Raw genomic sequence first — 19,384 nt, 5'->3', positions numbered from 1 at the left:
TATACCAGTTCCAGATTCTATTCAGAGTTTACATGTTGCCTAGCAACAGTGCAAGTTACAGAGTTACCGTTCAATTAAATTCAATTCAATTTTATTTATATAGCGCCAAATTACAACAATTGTCATCTCAAGGCACTTAAGCTGTTGTTGTATTAATTAATTAATTTGTGTAGAGTAAACGGACTCAACTCACTGTCACCTCCTGTCTCATCATTATTATTTACATCTCCACAGTATATACATTCGGTAGACATGTGAATCTTCAACTTGTTAAAGAACAACACATCATGTGGTCTTCAACTTTTTTTGATCTATGAGACACACAAGACCAAGAGCAACCCACCAATATCCAGGGGCACCTGTTGTAATAAAACAGGTAGTTTTTTAAAACTGCCAAAACTGTGGTGTGTTGTGCTTGTACTGTGTTTAGCTGTGGTATTTAGCTGTGGGGCTGTTGTGCTAAGCTGGTGTGTAGACCTGCTGCCAGTAGCAAAGCAAACTTTTATACCCCCACATGGGTGCATTCTACTGATGTTCTCATAGTTATCTTTATAACTAGAACGCCACATTTAGATATGAAACCACATCAGATATACAATGATGTCCCTACAGAAAATACCATGCTTTGAGAGACTGACATTAAACAGGTTAAAGTGAAGCACAGGTATTCATAACCTGCAGGGCATTTCTGCCTTCACCTTCACAACAGGTGCCAGTGAGTAGCCACAGGGTCATCAGCTGGTGGCCACCCTTTATAGATGTTTTGTACCTTTTGATCCCAGAACATCTCTGGGTGGTGGGGCAATGGTAGGAACGTCTCCCTCCGCTCCCGGTGGCTAACCTATAGATCCTTGGTTTCCCCACTTGGTGCCTCTCTTTCTGAGCCATAATCGAAAACTTGCTCTCTCAGCTTCCTCAGTCAGCTCCCTGATTCCCCTTACCTGTTTTGACCCAGCAACTCCTAGGGTTTAAGTAGCTGCTGGGTGGATTGTCCAATGAAGCCTTTGCAACCAACTTCCACAGGATAAAGCCTAGTTTATGCTTTAGTCGACGGCATAGCGACGTGGACCCCTACGCCGTAGCCTGACGGGCACCTCCAAAAATCCTAACTATGCATCGAGTCGACGCAGACTGCAAGGTCTGTGATTGGTCCGCTCAGAACGTAATTTCCAGCAGTTGCTTTTTCCGGTCTTAATGGCTGTATATGGCGAATAAGCTCGTCAAATCGGCCTGTTGACATTTGAAAGTATCGAAAGTGCATTTGTTCATCCAGGTCCCTCAGTGGGTGAACCAGTGTTGTAATTTCTCCCGTTCCCAGCCTCGGCCAGTTTAGTGGTCGTACAGACCACCTCCGCAAACGTCTGTTGCCTGCGCTTCAACATTTGCAATATAAGCAGTTGCCCTTCAATATTGATGAGCTCCAACTGCAAATACAGCTGCTCTATCTCGTTTGCCATTGTTCACTGTTGTTAACTGTGACCCGAAGAAAAAGCAAACAGTCGGCTATAATCCCTGAAACTGGGGCATTGACATGCTGTACAACTGGGCCAGGTAAGTCCCTCAGTTAAAGTAGTCTATTTTTTTCCATCTTGTACCCAAGGTTGAGGGAAATTTTGGATGTAGCCGTTTGCTTTTAGGTACATTCTCAGTACTATTGATGTTATAATCTCGCACAGTTTTAGGGGCCACATCAGGCGTTGGTATAGGCTGAATTTCCCAGGGAGATGTCTTTTATTAATTTCTATTTTTATTTCTATTACTAGAAAGTCACATTTAGATATGAAACCACATCAGATATATAATGATGTCCCTACAGTGGATATCGTGCTTTGAGAGTCTGACATTAAACAGGTTAGACTTACACTAACAGTAAAAATAAAAGACATTTCAACAGAGGTGATTAAGTTGCATGGCTAATCCTGACTCATTTGCTTTTAGGTCCAAAACGATCATGTCCTCTTTGTCAGAATTTGTTTTATACTGCTGAATAATCAAATGCATTACTGTCATTGTTCCACATAATTAAATGAACGCAACTCTCTTTTGTTGCTCTCTCATTTGCTTTTGTTACACTCAGCTTGGTTCCATTGAATCCATGTGAGGAAAGACAAAAAAGGTGTTTAAACAATAGCTAATGACAGGAGACCTCTGGGGCTCATTCTTATTTGATGTTAAATTAGTTTGTTTTCATCAGACCCTCTGTTTTCTGTTAATATTATTTAGCCTTTTTTTGTCCTTTTTATGGAAAGGCTGCATTTTGGGTTTTTTAAATATGCTTCTGAACTGTTACTATATTGAATAGTAGGCTGTCCTCACCAGAGTTGTTGTGCTTCTTTTTGTACCATGCCCCATCCAGCGATTCTGCATTCTTGTCTTCTTCAGCCAGCATCACCTCCTCTGCAACAAAAATACTCCACTTGAAATGAAAATGTTCATAATTTGGTTATGTTTTCCATCATCAAGTAGCCTATATTAATGCTTTTATTTAGATTGCCCTTTAGTGACTAAATCCCAGTGTTGTAACATTTATAGCCACAAGATATCTTACATGTTTGTTTCTTACCTGCTTTGCAGATCCATTCCAAGTAACCTGTTAACTCTCTCTCAATTTGCTGTTGTCGGCGGAGCTTTAGGAATTCTTGCCTCTTCTCCACACGTTCCCTCTCCTTTGCAAACTCCCTGTAAAAGTCATACACACATGAAATAAATGTTTATTCAATTTGACAAACACATATCCTGGAGCTCAGAACAGTTAACTGGCAGATTGTAGGCCGACTCCCAGCAAGTGAGAAAGAGTTGATGACCTTACACTGTAAAATAGCTGAACTGGTGGTCTCATCTTGACAAGCTACTATCTATCTACATGAAACTGGTCATCCTCCCTTCATTTTGTTAACAATGACCCATGAGACGATGTTCTGCAAATTAACATCACAGACTTTCAAAGATTTTTTAAATCTAAATACTTAAATGAAAGACTTAGACATTGGGTTGAAATTTGTCAGGTACCTCGGACTCAGGACACAGACGCAGGGTCTTTTCGGATTCACAGAGGTGTTTATTATTAAAACACAGCACACAGAGCACAGCAAGTCAGGGCGATCTCCAGGCAGTGCAAAATAACTGGCTATGGAAATCCTAAGTGCTCTCCTCCGTAACTATGGCAGAGGACAAGTGCGGCTATGAAAGTTACAAAACATAAAAACTCTCCACGCCAGGAGGAAAACAGAAAATCTATGAACAAATTAACAAAACAAAAGACATGCTCTCCTAACGAGGCGGATTTAACAAAAGACACACTCTTTACAAAACAGAGGCTCTATGAAACTTTAACGATTAACTTAAAACTCTCCTTTTACGGAGGCGACAATGAATAGTTGCAACAAAAAAAATAAATAAATAAATAAATCTCTCCTTGAAAACGGAGGAACAAACAAGGCTATGAAACCTCCCGGTTTAATAAATAAACTGACTAGGGATAAGAATAAATTACAAAACAAGATAGCACTGCAGGAGAATCGCTCACTGCAGGCTCGTAGAACTATGACTGTGGAATCTGTGGTTCAAAGTAAGGCTGGTAATGTAGCTCATGGGGAGAGACAACATACTGGCACAACACAAGGTAAACACAGACTATTTGAACACATGAGGGACCAAGGAGAACAGGTGGAAACACTTGGGAATCAGGGAAGACAATCAGACGCTTGACACGGGAGGAAGGGCAAGATACCTGAAACGAGAGGAGAAGGTCAGTGATTTTTCAAAATAAAACAGGAAATGACGAGACAAGACAGGTAACAGAACGTAAATCGTGACAAAATTCCATTTATATAAGCTTTTCTAGACTGTATATCTTGTAAAATACTACAACAACAACCACTACTACTATTACAACTACTACCTCTACTACTACTAATAATAATAATAACAATAACAAAAATAATAACAAAGCCAAGTAAATATTCATGGTATGTCCATTAGAACAAAAACAAAGGAAAAGGAGAAAGATTATTGTGGCAGCCTTGAATACCTGTTTGTATTCTATCATGTTGTTCCATGTTATACTCTCTGCTGTCAATAGCTCAAGCATAAAGTGTCACGTTTTGATTATGCTTTGTCTTGTTTTCAGGTTTCTTGGTTTATTTCTTGTCATGGTTTTTCCCTTGTCACGTTACGTTTCACTAAAGTCCCCTGTTTCTGTTCCACAGCTGCACCTCATTACTAATCACCTCCCCACAGTACTTAGTTTCCAGGTTCCCTCATAGCAAAATCCTCACCTTACTCCATGGTTCACAGTCACATCTTGTCTGGTCAGGTTTTCGCCTCTTGTCTTGTTATTTACCACAGTAATAGTCAAATCTTGTTTTGTTTATTTGTAGTCACAGTCTGGTCTTGTTACAGTTGTCACAGTTAAGGATTTTTGATACCCGGCTCAGCTGGTAAGGATTTTTTTTCTGTTCTTGCCTGTTTTGTCAATAAATCAAGTTGACTTTTGCATTCTGCATCTGGGTCCTCCCTCCAGCAACCACGTACCATGACAGAAGGATTCTGCCAATGGACCCAGCGGACTTACGGGCTCTCCAGACCCGACTGCTTGGGCAAGGGAGCCAACGAGTGGCACAGGCTCAGGGTCTGTGGCGGTGTCCTGGACATTCTCCAGTGGGAGCTGGTTCTGGAGACGCCAGCAGTCAAAGAGATCTGGAAAGCGCACGAGAAAGGTCCACTATGCAGCAATGGACATTTTCGGTGTGGACTCGGCTGAGGTATCGGCTGCGCTCCACCATTCCCTCATTTCTCCTTTTGCCTCCGGTGTCATCTTCTCCTGTGATGCTGCCGCCATCCCCCAGCCTGCCGCCTTGCCAGTCCTTGCTCCGGCGTTCAGAGCCCCTCCCTGACTTGAATGTCAGGGAGCCATTCCTTGAGGGGAGGGGGGCTGTGGTCTTCGCCGGGTGGGTTAATCTCTCTCCTTGCCTTCGCCAGTGGGAGCCCGGGCGGGCTCACTTCTGCCCTTGCCTCTTCCCACTGGTTCTCTGGAGGGGATCCAGTCGGATGGACAGCATCCACGTAAACGGAAGTCTGGCCGTCCACCAGACGGGCTCCAGCCCTAGGCCCTTCAGAGCCCCTCCCTCCCACCCTTTTTGGATGTCTGGGAGCCATCCTTGAGGGGGGAGTCTGTCACGTTTTGTCTTGTTTTATTTCTTGTCATGTTGTGTTTTTTTTCCTCCTGTCATGTTAAGTTTCAATCAAGTCACAAGCTCCCTCATAGCAGAATCCTCACATTCAGTCACGTCAGGTCAGGTTTTTGCCTCTTGTCTTGTTATTTACCTTAGTCGAGTCTTGTTTTGTTTATTCATAGTCTGGTCTTGTTATTTTTTGTCACAGTTAAGGACTTTTGATACCCGACTCAGCGCGCTTTCTGTTCTTGCCTTTTTGTCAATAAATCAAGTTTGCTTTTGAGTTCTGCATCTGGGTCCTCCCTCCACCAACCACATACAGTGGCATAAAGACCTATGATAATGAAGAGACTACAGCTTTCTGATCAATCTAAATTGAGATTTACTCGTTCAACAGTCGCTTTTATTCACAATTTATACACAACTCATAGCTAAGACTAAATCAAGATTAGAAAGCAGATTTATTCTTTCAACAGACAGAGGTACCTAGCAGATAGGAGTGTAAGTAAAGATTATGTCATTCCAGTTTAAACAATCTGGGAAATTAGATAGGCAGGAGATGAGGCGGAAGAAATAAGAGAAGGGGGGGGGGACCCCAGTTGCTCAGTGATTGGTGTATCTCCCACACAGTTAAGGGGGAAGTTCTGTTCTGCATTGCAGTGGCTGTCTGCCTGCCTTCCTATGTGTGTTTTAGGTCTCTACCTGTGTGTAACAAAACCTAATTGTGTAGTACACATCTTTATCTATATGTGTGTGCAGTAAATCTGTGTTGGTTGATGAGTATGTACGTGATAGTAGTAGTCTGGATTTCCCTGCATTGTAGCAGTTTTCAGCATACTTTTATATTCACTGACACATACACACTAACAGGTATCATGATAATCACACATATGAATATCACAAAGAGTTCAAACTGAATGAGGCATATTCAGCCCACAAATGTAGTAGTAGCTCTTTATTTGTCCCATAATGGGCAATTGTTGTGTAAGTGTGGTGTAAAAATATGTACAGTATAAAGGATACCTAAAAACTTGTGTGCATACAACATATGACTATCTGCATTTCCTTGTCAAGTTTACCAGCTGAACAGCAGAGGGTATGAATGAGTGCTTGTATCTATTGGTCCGTACTGATGGATATTTAAAATGGGAACCAGAAGGCAAAAAACAACAAAGAACCCAGATATTTATACTGATGAACAATTTCAATGTCTTGCCCATTTATGATGGTTGTAGTAGGGTTGCAGGCCTCGTGTCTGAAATCAATACACATGTCCTTGGTTTTTGTCACATTTAGTTCCAGCATAGCTTCCTGGCACCAGTTTACAAAATAGTCCATGATGGGGCCATGTGCTGTTTCATTGTCCTCCAGCAGGCTCACAATGACTGTGTCATCTGCCAACTTAACAATGTGGCGACTGTCAGTTACAGAACGACAGTCGTCAGTGTAGAGGCTGTAAAGAAGAGGAGATAAAACGCAACCCTGAGGAGAGCCTGTAGATGTAAAAGACAGTCCAGAATGATAGTCATTTACTCTCACTCGCTGGAACGGTTGGTGAGGAAATCGAGAATCCAGCTGGAGTTGCAGGAGTCCAGTTGGAAGCGGTGTAGGAGCTTCTGCACCAGTAGATGGGGCTGGATGGTATTGAAAGCTGATGAGAAGTCCACAAACATTGTCCCGACATGTGTTTTGGAGCCCTCAAGGTGTTTGAAAATAAGGTTCAACAGGATTATGGTTGCATCCTGGACCCCCCTGTTGGTTCTGTATGCAAATTGTAGGGGGTCAAGCAGGTGGTTAGTTCTTAAAATTATGTTCTTTTTGACCAGTTTTTCAAATTACTTCATTACAAGCGAGGTGAGGGCTATGGGCCTGAAGTCATTCAGGGTCTTTGGATACTTATTTTTTACTATGGGAACTATTGTGGATTGTTTCCATAAATCAGGGACTGTCTGAAGGGCCATAGACAAATTAAAAATGTATTTAAAAATAGGACCAAGTTGCTCTGCACAGCAGACGACCGGATATATAGTCTGGTCTGGGGCTTGTTTTAACTTTGCAATGTTTAAAAGTCTTTACCACATTGGGTAGAGAAAAATAGGCTGCTTGCTGGGTGGTGGTTAGCATTTCATGTTTAAAATCTGAGATTTCCTTTTAAAAGTTACATTTCCTATCAAACCGTGTGTAAAATGTGTTTAACTCCTGTGCTAGGATGGAGTCTGTTGAGTCACCATCCAAAGCCAATTTTTTTTGGAGTTTTGTCGTTTAGCCCAACCATTGTTTTTACTGAGTCCCATGCTGAGCCTAGGCTATTGGTGCTCAGTTCCAGCTCCACCTTGTGTTTATATTCCAGTTTAGCCCTTATTTTTTCAAGCCTAATGTCTTTTTGAATGTTGTGTAATTCTGTGACGTTATTTTGCTTAAATGCCTTCTTTTTCTGTTTTTGGCAAGGTGTTCAGGTGTTTGCTGACCCATGGCTTGTTATTGGGGTATGTTATGACAACTTTGATGGGGATGACAGTGTCCTCACAGCAAGTCACCCATGAGCTCACTACATCAGTGAGCTCATTTATGTTTGGGGATGACTGGGTAAACTCCTCCCAGACAGTGAAGTGCAGGCACTCCTACAGAATCAGTTTTGCCTCCTCAATCCACACTTTGACTGTTTTGGAGAGGGTGAGGGATAGAGTCATAAGCAACTTTAAATGAACCATAACACTGGTCTAAAATCTTGCTCTTTCTGGTGGGGCAAAGTACATATTTATTGAAACACTTGAGCACCTTCTCCAACGAGCAGTGGTTGAAGTCACCCAGGATCAGGTTGGGGGCGTCGGGAGAGAGTGCCTGCAGTTTATTCACCGTCTGTTGGAATAGATCCAATGCAGAGCTTTCATTGGCTTTTGGGTGGATGTAAACAACAGTCACGAAAATCTGCGGGAATTCCCGAGGCAGGTAGAAGGGGCGCACAGAAACAGAGAGAAGTTCGATGTCCTTAGTACAGTAGTACGTTGCTCTTGTACTAGTGTTGTTCTACACCAGCGATCAATTATGTACAAGCAGACACCTCCTACGTGCGTCTTGCCGGTTGTCGAGGCATCCCGATCCGTGCACAATGGCAGCCTGAAGCCATCGATCGCCAGGTCACTGTCCATGTCCATCTCCCCCAGCCAAGTTTCAGTCAGGGCAAGAATGCACGCGTTCTTGGTTCTCGTGTTGGTAGCGAACAAGAGCTTGGAGATCGTCTGTTTTGTTCCATAGAGATTGTGCGTTGGCTAAGATGATTGAAGGCAAGGGAATGCGTGCCAAGGGCCTTCTTGATTGCTGCCGTACCCCACCTCTCCTACCTTGCTTCCTGATTTTGTGGCGTGATGAGCTGGAAAAGTATCTATTTGCACTGTCAGCGTAAAGTTCTGTAATGTCAGGAAAAAGCAGGTCCGGAGGAGGCGGCCCAGTGTCCGCAGACGCCTTAAAACTAAGAAGAAAGTCTCTGGAGTATATAATCCGGGTTGGATGTGTCGCAGTATGCCAGCTTGCTCCCAGACAAGCCCATAGTACTATTAGTGCGAAGACAACAACCCACTGTGATGTTGCGCCTTGAGGATGTGCGATATTTAACTTATTGACGTTTGCTACCAAAAATAGACACTTTGTTAAACAACCAACAAACAAAGACACTAAATAGTACAACTGCCGGTCGCTGCATGTGCATGCGCCCTGTCTTGTCACATATGTATATTATGTATATTATATAGAAAGCACTTCGTAAAGCTAGAACTGCTTATTATTCATTATTGATAGAAGAGAATAAGAATAATCCCAGGTTTCTTTTCAGCACTGTTGCCAGGCTGACAAAGAGTCCGAGCTCTGTTGAGCCATGTATTCCTTTAACTCTCAGCAGTGATGATTTCATGAGATTCTTCATCAATAAAATTGTTTCTATCAGAGAGAAGATTAATGGAATCCTTCCCACTATTATCACTGATGTATCATCAAGTAGAGCAGCTTTAGAAGTATCTTTAGAACCTGATTTGTATTTAGACGGCTTCTGCCCAGTTGATCTCCCAGAGCTAACAACAGCAATAGTCTCTTCTAAACCATCAACTTGTATGTTAGACCCAATCCCAACCAGACTGTTCAAGGAGGTTTTCCCCTTAATTGACACTTCCATATTGGATCTGATCAATCTGTCTTTGTTGGCAGATTGCTGCACGGTGGTGTGGTGGTTACCTCACAGCAAGAGGGTTCCAGGTTCGATCCCTGCCTGAGGCCTTTCTGTGTGGAGTCTGCATGTTCTCCCCGTGTATGCGTGGGTTCTCTCTGGGTTCTCCGGCTTCCTCCCACCATCCAAAAACATGCATGTCAGGTTAAATGGTGACTCCAAATTGTCTGTAGGAGTGAGTGTGAGCACGCATGGTTGTTTGTCTCAATGTGGCCCTGTGATGGACTGGCGACCTGTCCAGGGTGTACCCCGCCTTTCGCCTGATGGGCTAGGATAGGCTCCAGCCCACCCGCTACCCCATTAACGGTCTGACGGTATAGAAAATGGATGGATGTCTTTGTTGACAGGATATGTTGCTGTAATTAAACCTTTACTTAAAAAACCTACTCTTGATTCAGAAGTGTTGGCTAATTATCGACCTATATCCAATCTCCCTTTTTTGTCTAAAGTTCTTGAAAAAATAGTTGCAGTTCAACTTTGTGATCATTTACATAGAAATAATCTGTTTGAAGAGTTTCAGTCAGGATTCAGAGTGCATCATAGCACGGAAACAGCACTGGTGAAAGATACCAATGATCTCCTCTTAGCCTCTGATAGCGGACTTGTTTCTGTGCTTGTCCTGTTGGATCTCAGTGCTGCATTTGATACGATCGATCACAGCATTCTGTTACAGAGACTTGAACATGTTATTGGGATCAAAGAAACTGCATTAGGCTGGTTTAAGTCATATTTGTGAGAATCCATTAAGGCATTCTCACTATTGTTTTTCTGTTTATCTTTATTATTGTGAGAATGCATTAAGGCATTCTCACTATTGTTTTTCTGTTTATCTTTATTGTGAGAATGCTTTAAGGCATTCTCACTATTGTTTTCCTGTTTATCTTTATTATTATATGTTCCGTACGTTTTTTGCCGTTTAACTACTTCCACACACTTTAAGCAAATTAAACCATTTTTGCACAAAACGTTCAGCTCATTCTGGACATGATGGCTATGACTTTTGGTGTTTCTAACGTTTATAGTTTTTAAAATATTAAGGTTTTTGTGCAAAATTTTCTCCCTTTAAAAGTAATGGTAAATCCTTTCAAATCATTCAAAGAGCTTCCTCCTCTTTCAAATTTAACTACTTCAGCATACGTTAAGATAGAGACACCATTCAAACTTTAAAATGTTCACAAGACATTCAACTATTACTGAATGATTGAGCTTTTTAAAATATTCAGCCAATTTTGAACTATCACAGTTTAAAAATGTACTAAAATCCTTGATGATTTGTGAGTTTACAATGCATTCCAATGACACGGAATGTTCATGTGTAGAGTGGAGGCTCCAACTGGCAGAGTGGAAGAATACAGCAAGATTCTTCAGAAAAAAAGTTTTTAACCTGTCACTGTTTTCAAAATATTTAAGTCACAGAAATAATTTTAGGATTAAAACGTAGGTCATTTTGTCCTCTTTCAGCCAATGTGACTTTCATAGCCTTCAGGACTTTACTTTTTTAATTAGAAGCCTTTGAATCACAGCAGTACCTTCCAACTGCCAGTCCTTTTTGCATGTTTCTTCTCTTTCCTGTATGTTTCTGCCTTCATACAGCTCCACATCCTTTCAATAATGCATTTCAGGCCTTTTGAAGCTTCAGCAAATGAATTTCTACTAAATTTTCACAATTTTTCTATAGTGTTTCTCTTCTTTTTGAATTTATTCACTTTTTGTTTAGCATTTTTCTTCTCTGTCCTGTACATTTCTCAGGTCCTTCAGGTCCTTTCAAAAATACATTTCAGGCCTTTTCAAACTGCAGCAAATGACTTTCTACTAATATTTCACATTTTTAGCAATATTTAACATAACTAACTGCACATTTTTCCACAAAAATTTTAAATCCTTTAAATCTTTCTGTTGTTTTTAACCTTTCAACTTCTTCAACTAAGACTTCTGCAGTTTTTTGGACATTAACTACTGCATATTCTTCACCGATTTCTACAACTTTGGTATCAAAATGTTCAGCTATTTTAGGAGATTACTGCTATATCTCTTGGAATTATCTTATTGAATTAAATTGGAATTAGTTTTTACTTTTGGTGGTTCTAACTTTTATACTTTTAAAATGATTTAAAATAACTAACCGCACATTTTTCCACAAAAATTTTAAATCCTTTAAATCTTTCTGTTGTTTTTGACCTTTCAACTTCTTCAACTAAGACTTCTGCAGTTTTTGCCAACAGGTTTAAATTATTCCACTATTTTATTTTCACCTTCAACCTGCTTCAACCAGGATTTCAGCAACTTGCTTTCAGCTAAACTTTCACTCTTTCTAGTTTTAGAAATGTCACACTTTAGAAATGTCAAGACATTTCACTTATTATCTGCTTGAAACCCTTTTGTTGTTCTTAACCCTTCAGCTTTTCTTTGCTGACAGTTACTCCAGCACCTTTGAATTGTTCCACTATTGTCTTTTTGACCTTCAAATTCCTTCAACCAGGACTAACAAGTACTCAGTACACACAGGACAACAAAAACGGAACGGAAAATACATTCAGAAAAATACACCTACGCCATTACTTCGGCCTAAGCTCCCTTTCCTTTTCTTCCTCCTCATTAATGAGCTTAATGGATAGGGAAATAAATGAGTAGTTGAGGCGATTATGTTTACAGAGTGGAACCCTGTACGTTCTTCCTGACTTTAATAATGTGTATTCTGGACTGAGCACATGTGATGTGCCAGTTGGAAACTCTGACGTTCTTTTGCACATTTTCAGCTGCTGAGTTCAGGTGGCCTGAAGTGATTGAAGCAATAAAGAGACAGCAAGGAGAACAGGTTGATTTTGAATCGCTTGACTGGACTGTAAAGTGTGAGATTCTGCGATCCAACCCTGTCACCTGCATGCGCTTGTTTGATAAGCGTGTTGAGGCACTATTCAGAGATCTGCTGCTCTCAGATGCTCAGCCACTGGGGAAAGTGATTGACTTTTTCTGCAGAGTTGAGTTTCAGCACAGAGGAAGTCCACATATTCATGCAATGCTTTGGGTTGACGGAGCACCTGAACTGGATGTTTGTGATGATCAGACTGTGTGTGATTTTGTAGACAGATATATCTCAGCACAACGGCCTGACCCAGAAACACAACCCGAACTGTTCCAGAAAGTCTATGAAGTTCAGAAGCACAGTAAGAACCACACTAGGGGCTGATTCAAGAGTGTGAACTCTGGTTGTCGGTTTGGTTTTCCAAAGCCACCCTGCAGAATCAGCAGAGCTTTGGTTGTAAAAAAGGATTCAGACCCAGATGTGTTATGAGATGAATACATACAGATGAGAGATCAACATAGTTTAAGTGACAGCAGTTCATTTTTCAACAACCTGAAGTATCAGAAACAAACATTTCAATCAAAGGTAAATTCATTTGTGTTTGCCATACTGTAAGTTTTTAAAAAGTATTATTGAAAGGAGCTGGAGCTGTATGAAGGCAGAAAAGTAGAGAATAGAGAACATGCAAAGAAAGTGTTTTGTTGCCTGAGCTAGCATTAATATTACTGGACTCGTCCAGTTTAAGCTCTCAATTATTCCTTTCTTTCTAATATCAGAGTGCATTCCAATGGTCATATTAGCTTCTTTAAATGTTTATATGTTTCACAGCTGAACTTCTTTACATGGTAGTGTTCAGCACTGTTCTTTTTACATGTTCAAGTCGCTGTTTGTTTTTCTAATCCTCTCAGCTTTTATTCAGCTCCAGGTCCTTCAATAATTGTTTTTCAGCCCTTTTTCAACTAATTTTCTGCTAAGTTGTTTCCATCTTTTCAACTCCTTCTTCTTCTCAACAACTTTAGGTGCCATCATTCTATTATGATTGAAACAGAATTTAAAACTATCAACTGAATTCTTCTCCTTCTGTTCTTAATCAGGTCTTCAACCAAGACCAGGTCCTTTCAAAAATACCTTTCAAGTGCTTTGAAGCTTCAGCTAATAACTTTGTGCTAAATTTTCAGCTTTTTTAGCATGGTCAGCTATACCCATTCAGCAAATAAGCATTCTCACTGCTGTTTCGCAGGAACAGCTCTTTCTAGTTGTGAGAATGCATTAAGGCATTCTCACTATTGTTTTCCTGTTTATTGTGAGAATGCATTAAGGCATTCTCACTATTGTTTTCCTGTTTATCTTTATTATTGTGAGAATGCATTAAGGCATTCTCACTATTGTTTTCCTGTTTATCTTTATTATTATATGTTCCGTACGTTTTTTGCCGTTTAACTACTTCCACACACTTTAAGCAAATTAAACCATTTTTGCACAAAACGTTCAGCTCATTCTGGACATGATGGCTATGACTTTTGGTGTTTCTAACGTTTATAGTTTTTAAAATATTAAGGTTTTTGTGCAAAATTTTCTCCCTTTAAAAGTAATGGTAAATCCTTTCAAATCATTCAAAGAGCTTCCTCCTCTTTCAAATTTAACTACTTCAGCATACGTTAAGATAGAGACACCATTCAAACTTTAAAATGTTCACAAGACATTCAACTATTACTGAATGATTGAGCTTTTTAAAATATTCAGCCAATTTTGAACTATCACAGTTTAAAAATGTACTAAAATCCTTGATGATTTCTGAGTTTACAATGCATTCCAATGACACGGAATGTTCATGTGTAGAGTGGAGGCTCCAACTGGCAGAGTGGAAGAATACAGCAAGATTCTTCAGAAAAAAAGTTTTTAACCTGTCACTGTTTTCAAAATATTTAAGCCACAGAAATAATTTTAGCATTAAAACGTAGGTCATTTTGTCCTCTTTCAGCCAATGTGACTTTCATAGCCTTCAGGACTTTACTTTTTTAATTAGAAGCCTTTGAATCACAGCAGTACCTTCCAACTGCCAGTCCTTTTTGCATGTTTCTTCTCTTTCCTGTATGTTTCTGCCTTCATACAGCTCCACATCCTTTCAATAATGCATTTCAGGCCTTTTGAAGCTTCAGCAAATGAATTTCTACTAAATTTTCACAATTTTTCTATAGTGTTTCTCTTCTTTTTGAATTTATTCACTTTTTGTTTAGCATTTTTCTTCTCTGTCCTGTACATTTCTCAGGTCCTTCAGGTCCTTTCAAAAATACATTTCAGGCCTTTTCAAACTGCAGCAAATGACTTTCTACTAATATTTCACATTTTTAGCAATATTTAACATAACTAACTGCACATTTTTCCACAAAAATTTTAAATCCTTTAAATCTTTCTGTTGTTTTTAACCTTTCAACTTCTTCAACTAAGACTTCTGCAGTTTTTTGGACATTAACTACTGCATATTCTTCACCGATTTCTACAACTTTGGTATCAAAATGTTCAGCTATTTTAGGAGATTACTGCTATATCTCTTGGAATTATCTTATTGAATTAAATTGGAATTAGTTTTTACTTTTGGTGGTTCTAACTTTTATACTTTTAAAATGATTTAAAATAACTAACCGCACATTTTTCCACAAAAATTTTAAATCCTTCAAATCTTTCTGTTGTTTTTAACCTTTCAACTTCTTCAACTAAGACTTCTGCAGTTTTTGCCAACACGTTTAAATTATTCCACTATTTTATTTTCACCTTCAACCTGCTTCAACCAGGATTTCAGCAACTTGCTTTAAGCTAAACTTTCACTCTTTCTAGTTTTAGAAATGTCACACTTTAGAAATGTCAAGACATTTCACTTATTATCTGCTTGAAACCCTTTTGTTGTTCTTAACCCTTCAGCTTTTCTTTGCTGACAGTTACTCCAGCACCTTTGAATTGTTCCACTATTGTCTTTTTGACCTTCAAATTCCTTCAACCAGGACTAACAAGTACCCAGTACACACAGGACAACAAAAACGGAACGGAAAATACATTCAGAAAAATACACCTACGCCATTACTTCGGCCTAAGCTCCCTTTCCTTTTCTTCCTCCTCATTAATGAGCTTAATGGATAGGGAAATAAATGAGTAGTTGAGGCGATTATGTTTACAGAGTGGAACCCTGTACGTTCTTCCTGACTTTAATAATGTGTATTCTGGACTGAGCACATGTGATGTGCCAGTTGGAAACTCTGACGTTCTTTTGCACATTTTCAGCTGCTGAGTTCAGGTGGCCTGAAGTGATTGAAGCAATAAAGAGACAGCAAGGAGAACAGGTTGATTTTGAATCGCTTGACTGGACTGTAAAGTGTGAGATTCTGCGATCCAACCCTGTCACCTGCATGCGCTTGTTTGATAAGCGTGTTGAGGCACTATTCAGAGATCTGCTGCTCTCAGATGCTCAGCCACTGGGGAAAGTGATTGACTTTTTCTGCAGAGTTGAGTTTCAGCACAGAGGAAGTCCACATATTCATGCAATGCTTTGGGTTGACGGAGCACCTGAACTGGATGTTTGTGATGATCAGACTGTGTGTGATTTTGTAGACAGATATATCTCAGCACAACGGCCTGACCCAGAAACACAACCCGAACTGTTCCAGAAAGTCTATGAAGTTCAGAAGCACAGTAAGAACCACACTAGGGGCTGATTCAAGAGTGTGAACTCTGGTTGTCGGTTTGGTTTTCCAAAGCCACCCTGCAGAATCAGCAGAGCTTTGGTTGTAAAAAAGGATTCAGACCCAGATGTGTTATGAGATGAATACATACAGATGAGAGATCAACATAGTTTAAGTGACAGCAGTTCATTTTTCAACAACCTGAAGTATCAGAAACAAACATTTCAATCAAAGGTAAATTCATTTGTGTTTGCCATACTGTAAGTTTTTAAAAAGTATTATTGAAAGGAGCTGGAGCTGTATGAAGGCAGAAAAGTAGAGAATAGAGAACATGAAAAGAAAGTGTTTTGTTGCCTGAACTAGCATTAATATTACTGGACTCGTCCAGTTTAAGCTCTCAATTATTCCTTTCTTTCTAATATCAGAGTGCATTCCAATGGTCATATTAGCTTCTTTAAATGTTTATATGTTTCACAGCTGAACTTCTTTACATGGTAGTGTTCAGCACTGTTCTTTTTACATGTTCAAGTCGCTGTTTGTTTTTCTAATCCTCTCAGCTTTTATTCAGCTCCAGGTCCTTCAATAATTGTTTTTCAGCCCTTTTTCAACTAATTTTCTGCTAAGTTGTTTCCATCTTTTCAACTCCTTCTTCTTCTCAACAACTTTAGGTGCCATCATTCTATTATGATTGAAACAGAATTTAAAACTATCAACTGAATTCTTCTCCTTCTGTTCTTAATCAGGTCTTCAACCAAGACCAGGTCCTTTCAAAAATACCTTTCAAGTGCTTTGAAGCTTCAGCTAATAACTTTGTGCTAAATTTTCAGCTTTTTTAGCATGGTCAGCTATACCCATTCAGCAAATAAGCATTCTCACTGCTGTTTCGCAGGAACAGCTCTTTCTAGTTATCTGATAGATTCCAGTTTGTTCTTGTAAATGAAGAATCTTCCTCACACACCAGAGGAAGTCATTGAGTTCCTCAGGGTTCTGTGCTTGGACTGATTCTTTTTACTTTGTACATGCTTCCATTAGGTAACATTATCAGACAGCATGGCATAAATTTCCATTGTTATGCTGATGATACTCGGCTGTACTTATCTATGAAACCAGATGAAACCAATAGGTTGGTCAGACTACAAGCCTGTCTTAAAGACATAAAGACCTGGATGACTCAGAACTGTCTGCTTTTAAATTCAGACAAAACTGAAGTTGTTCTCTTTGGACCTGAACGCTTCAGGGAGAAATTGTCTAGTTATATAGTTACTCTAGATGGTATTTCCTTGGCTTCTAGTTCTACAGTGAGGAACCTTGGAGTTATTTTTGACCAGAATTTATCATTTGACGCACATATAAAACTGGTTTCTAGGACTGCCTTCTTTCACCTTCGTAATATTGCTAAAATCAGGAACATCCTGTCTCAGGGTGATGCAGAGAAACTAGTTCATGCATTTGTTACTTCAAGATTGGACTACTGTAATTCCTTATTATTGGGCTGTCCCACATATTCTCTGAAAAGCCTCCAGCTGATCCAAAATGCTGCAGCCAGAGTTCTGATGAGAACTAACAGGAGAGATCATGTTTCTCCAGTTTTAGCTTCTCTTCATTGGCTCCCTGTTAAATTCAGAATAGAATTTAAGATTCTTCTCCTCACATATAAAGCTCTTAATGACCGAGCTCCATCATATCTTAAAGATCTCATTGTAAGATATTTTCCTAACAGAGCACTTCGCTCCCAAACTGCAGGTTTCCTTGTGGTTCCCAGAGTTTCTAAAAGTAGAATGGGAGGCAGAGCCTTCAGTTATCAGGCCCCTCTCTTGTGGAATAAGCTGCCAGTAAATGTCCAGGAAGCAGACACCCTTTCCACTTTTAAGATTAGGCTTAAAACTTTCCTTTTTGATAAAGCTTATAGTTAGGGATGGCTCAGGTAATCCTGAAACATCCCATAATTAAGCTGCTATAGGCTTAGACTGCTGGGGGACCTCATCTGTCACACCTTTCCTCACTTTGCTCTCTTTTTCCCCCTGTTTAATTTCTCAAATGATTTTATGTACATGTGACATTATTGTGGTTATTAACTTGTGGTTCCCTGTTCCAACAGATATCCTTTGAATGGTGTTATTGTGTTTTTCCCCCCTCTTTTCCCTCTTTTCTGTCTTCTCAAACCCCAGCTGGTCGAGGCGGATGGCCACCCTTCCTGAGTCTGGTTCTGCCAGAGGTTTCTTCCTGTTAAAAGGGAGTTGTTCCTTTCCACAGTCGCCACAGGCTCAGGACGGGAGATTGGACTGAAGACAAGCTTCGGTGCAATCTGTTTGTTTCCTTAGCTTGGATATTGTTTTTTTGAATTGGCTCTATATGAATGAATTGGATTATTGTTAAATTAATTCATTGGATTATGATTACAATGAATTGAATTCCAATTGGCTTGAATTGGACTATATTATTTAAATGCCTTGAGATGACAATTGTTGTAATTTGTTGCTATATAAATAAAACTGAATTGAATGGAAATTAATCAACAGGAAACTATCTTCCTGCTCCATGAATTATTGTTAAATAAAATAAAATAATAAAAATCTGTTAACAAACTCTTAGAAATCTGAAATATAGCCAAGATTGTACCGGGGTCTTATTTGTGTTGTTTGGCAACAACTTAGCAGAATATATCTTGTGATGTTTTGGCAGACAGCAACACTCTCACTCGGGGGAAATCTCTCAGAAGACAGCAAGGATAGACTCACAGCCAACAATTCAATATTTTGGGTGCAAAATGTTCTGTCTCAATGGCACCAAAATACCATCTGTTGTTACAAAGCACTGTAATCCATCCTTCTTTACTGTTACTTTCCTGCCAGCAATATTTGCCTGTCTGTAACTCCTGATAGACTGGTAGAAAGGTGTAATAGTTGTTCAGGCAGCCATAGCTTGGTGAAACAAATATTGTCTTCCTGATTTCCCATTGGGTCCTTATCAGGGCTACAAGCTCGTTCATTTCATCTGCAAAGGACAGACAAAAAATATTTCCAACTTCCTTTCTTTTTGTTTTATTATTGTTCTACATCCTAGACATCTCTCTTCAACTTATTTTGGGTTTGTATTTCAGGCATTACTTGAGCTTTGAAAAGTTCAGTTAGCTGCTGTCCCTTGCAAACAACTATCCTCTTGGTATGGTAATGCACCTTAACAGATGTAAAAAGGAAAATCCCTTCAATTACCAGCGGAAATCATTCCAGCAACACAACATCCAAATTGTCATGGAAAAAAATATTGAAAGATCTGTGTTTTCACAGAAAAAAAAACTTCCAAATTTTTAACAGAGGGGGAGCTTGTTGGCAGCAGATAAAGAGTTTTAGCTTACACACCTGTGTAAATTAAGTAAACAACAAAAGAAAGTAGAGACAAAAAAACACTTGCAACGTGAAACATTACGTCTGTGCTGAGCTGAATTAGCATGTTGTTTACTATAGTCCTCAAGCTTCTATCCCCTTGGCATCCAATTTATTATAATTTCCATTCTGCT

At 39.6% G+C, this 19,384-nt stretch overlaps 1 protein-coding gene across 1 annotated transcript in view; it reads right to left on the bottom strand.

Annotated features, from left to right (window-relative positions):
- The window catches only part of cacna1ba (calcium channel, voltage-dependent, N type, alpha 1B subunit, a), a 222,977-nt gene that overhangs the window by 137,758 nt on the left and 65,835 nt on the right, over nucleotides 1-19,384 (bottom strand). The window contains 2 exon segments of the mRNA XM_072387079.1: nucleotides 2,317-2,397; nucleotides 2,564-2,679. Coding sequence (XP_072243180.1) covers nucleotides 2,317-2,397; nucleotides 2,564-2,679 — 197 coding nt within the window.

This window comes from Leuresthes tenuis, unplaced genomic scaffold (assembly GCF_036924035.1).
Source record: "Leuresthes tenuis unplaced genomic scaffold, fLeuTen1.0.hap1 SCAF_6, whole genome shotgun sequence".
Lineage (NCBI taxonomy): Eukaryota > Metazoa > Chordata > Actinopteri > Atheriniformes > Atherinopsidae > Leuresthes > Leuresthes tenuis.
This window is presented reverse-complemented; position numbering and strand designations above follow the sequence as displayed.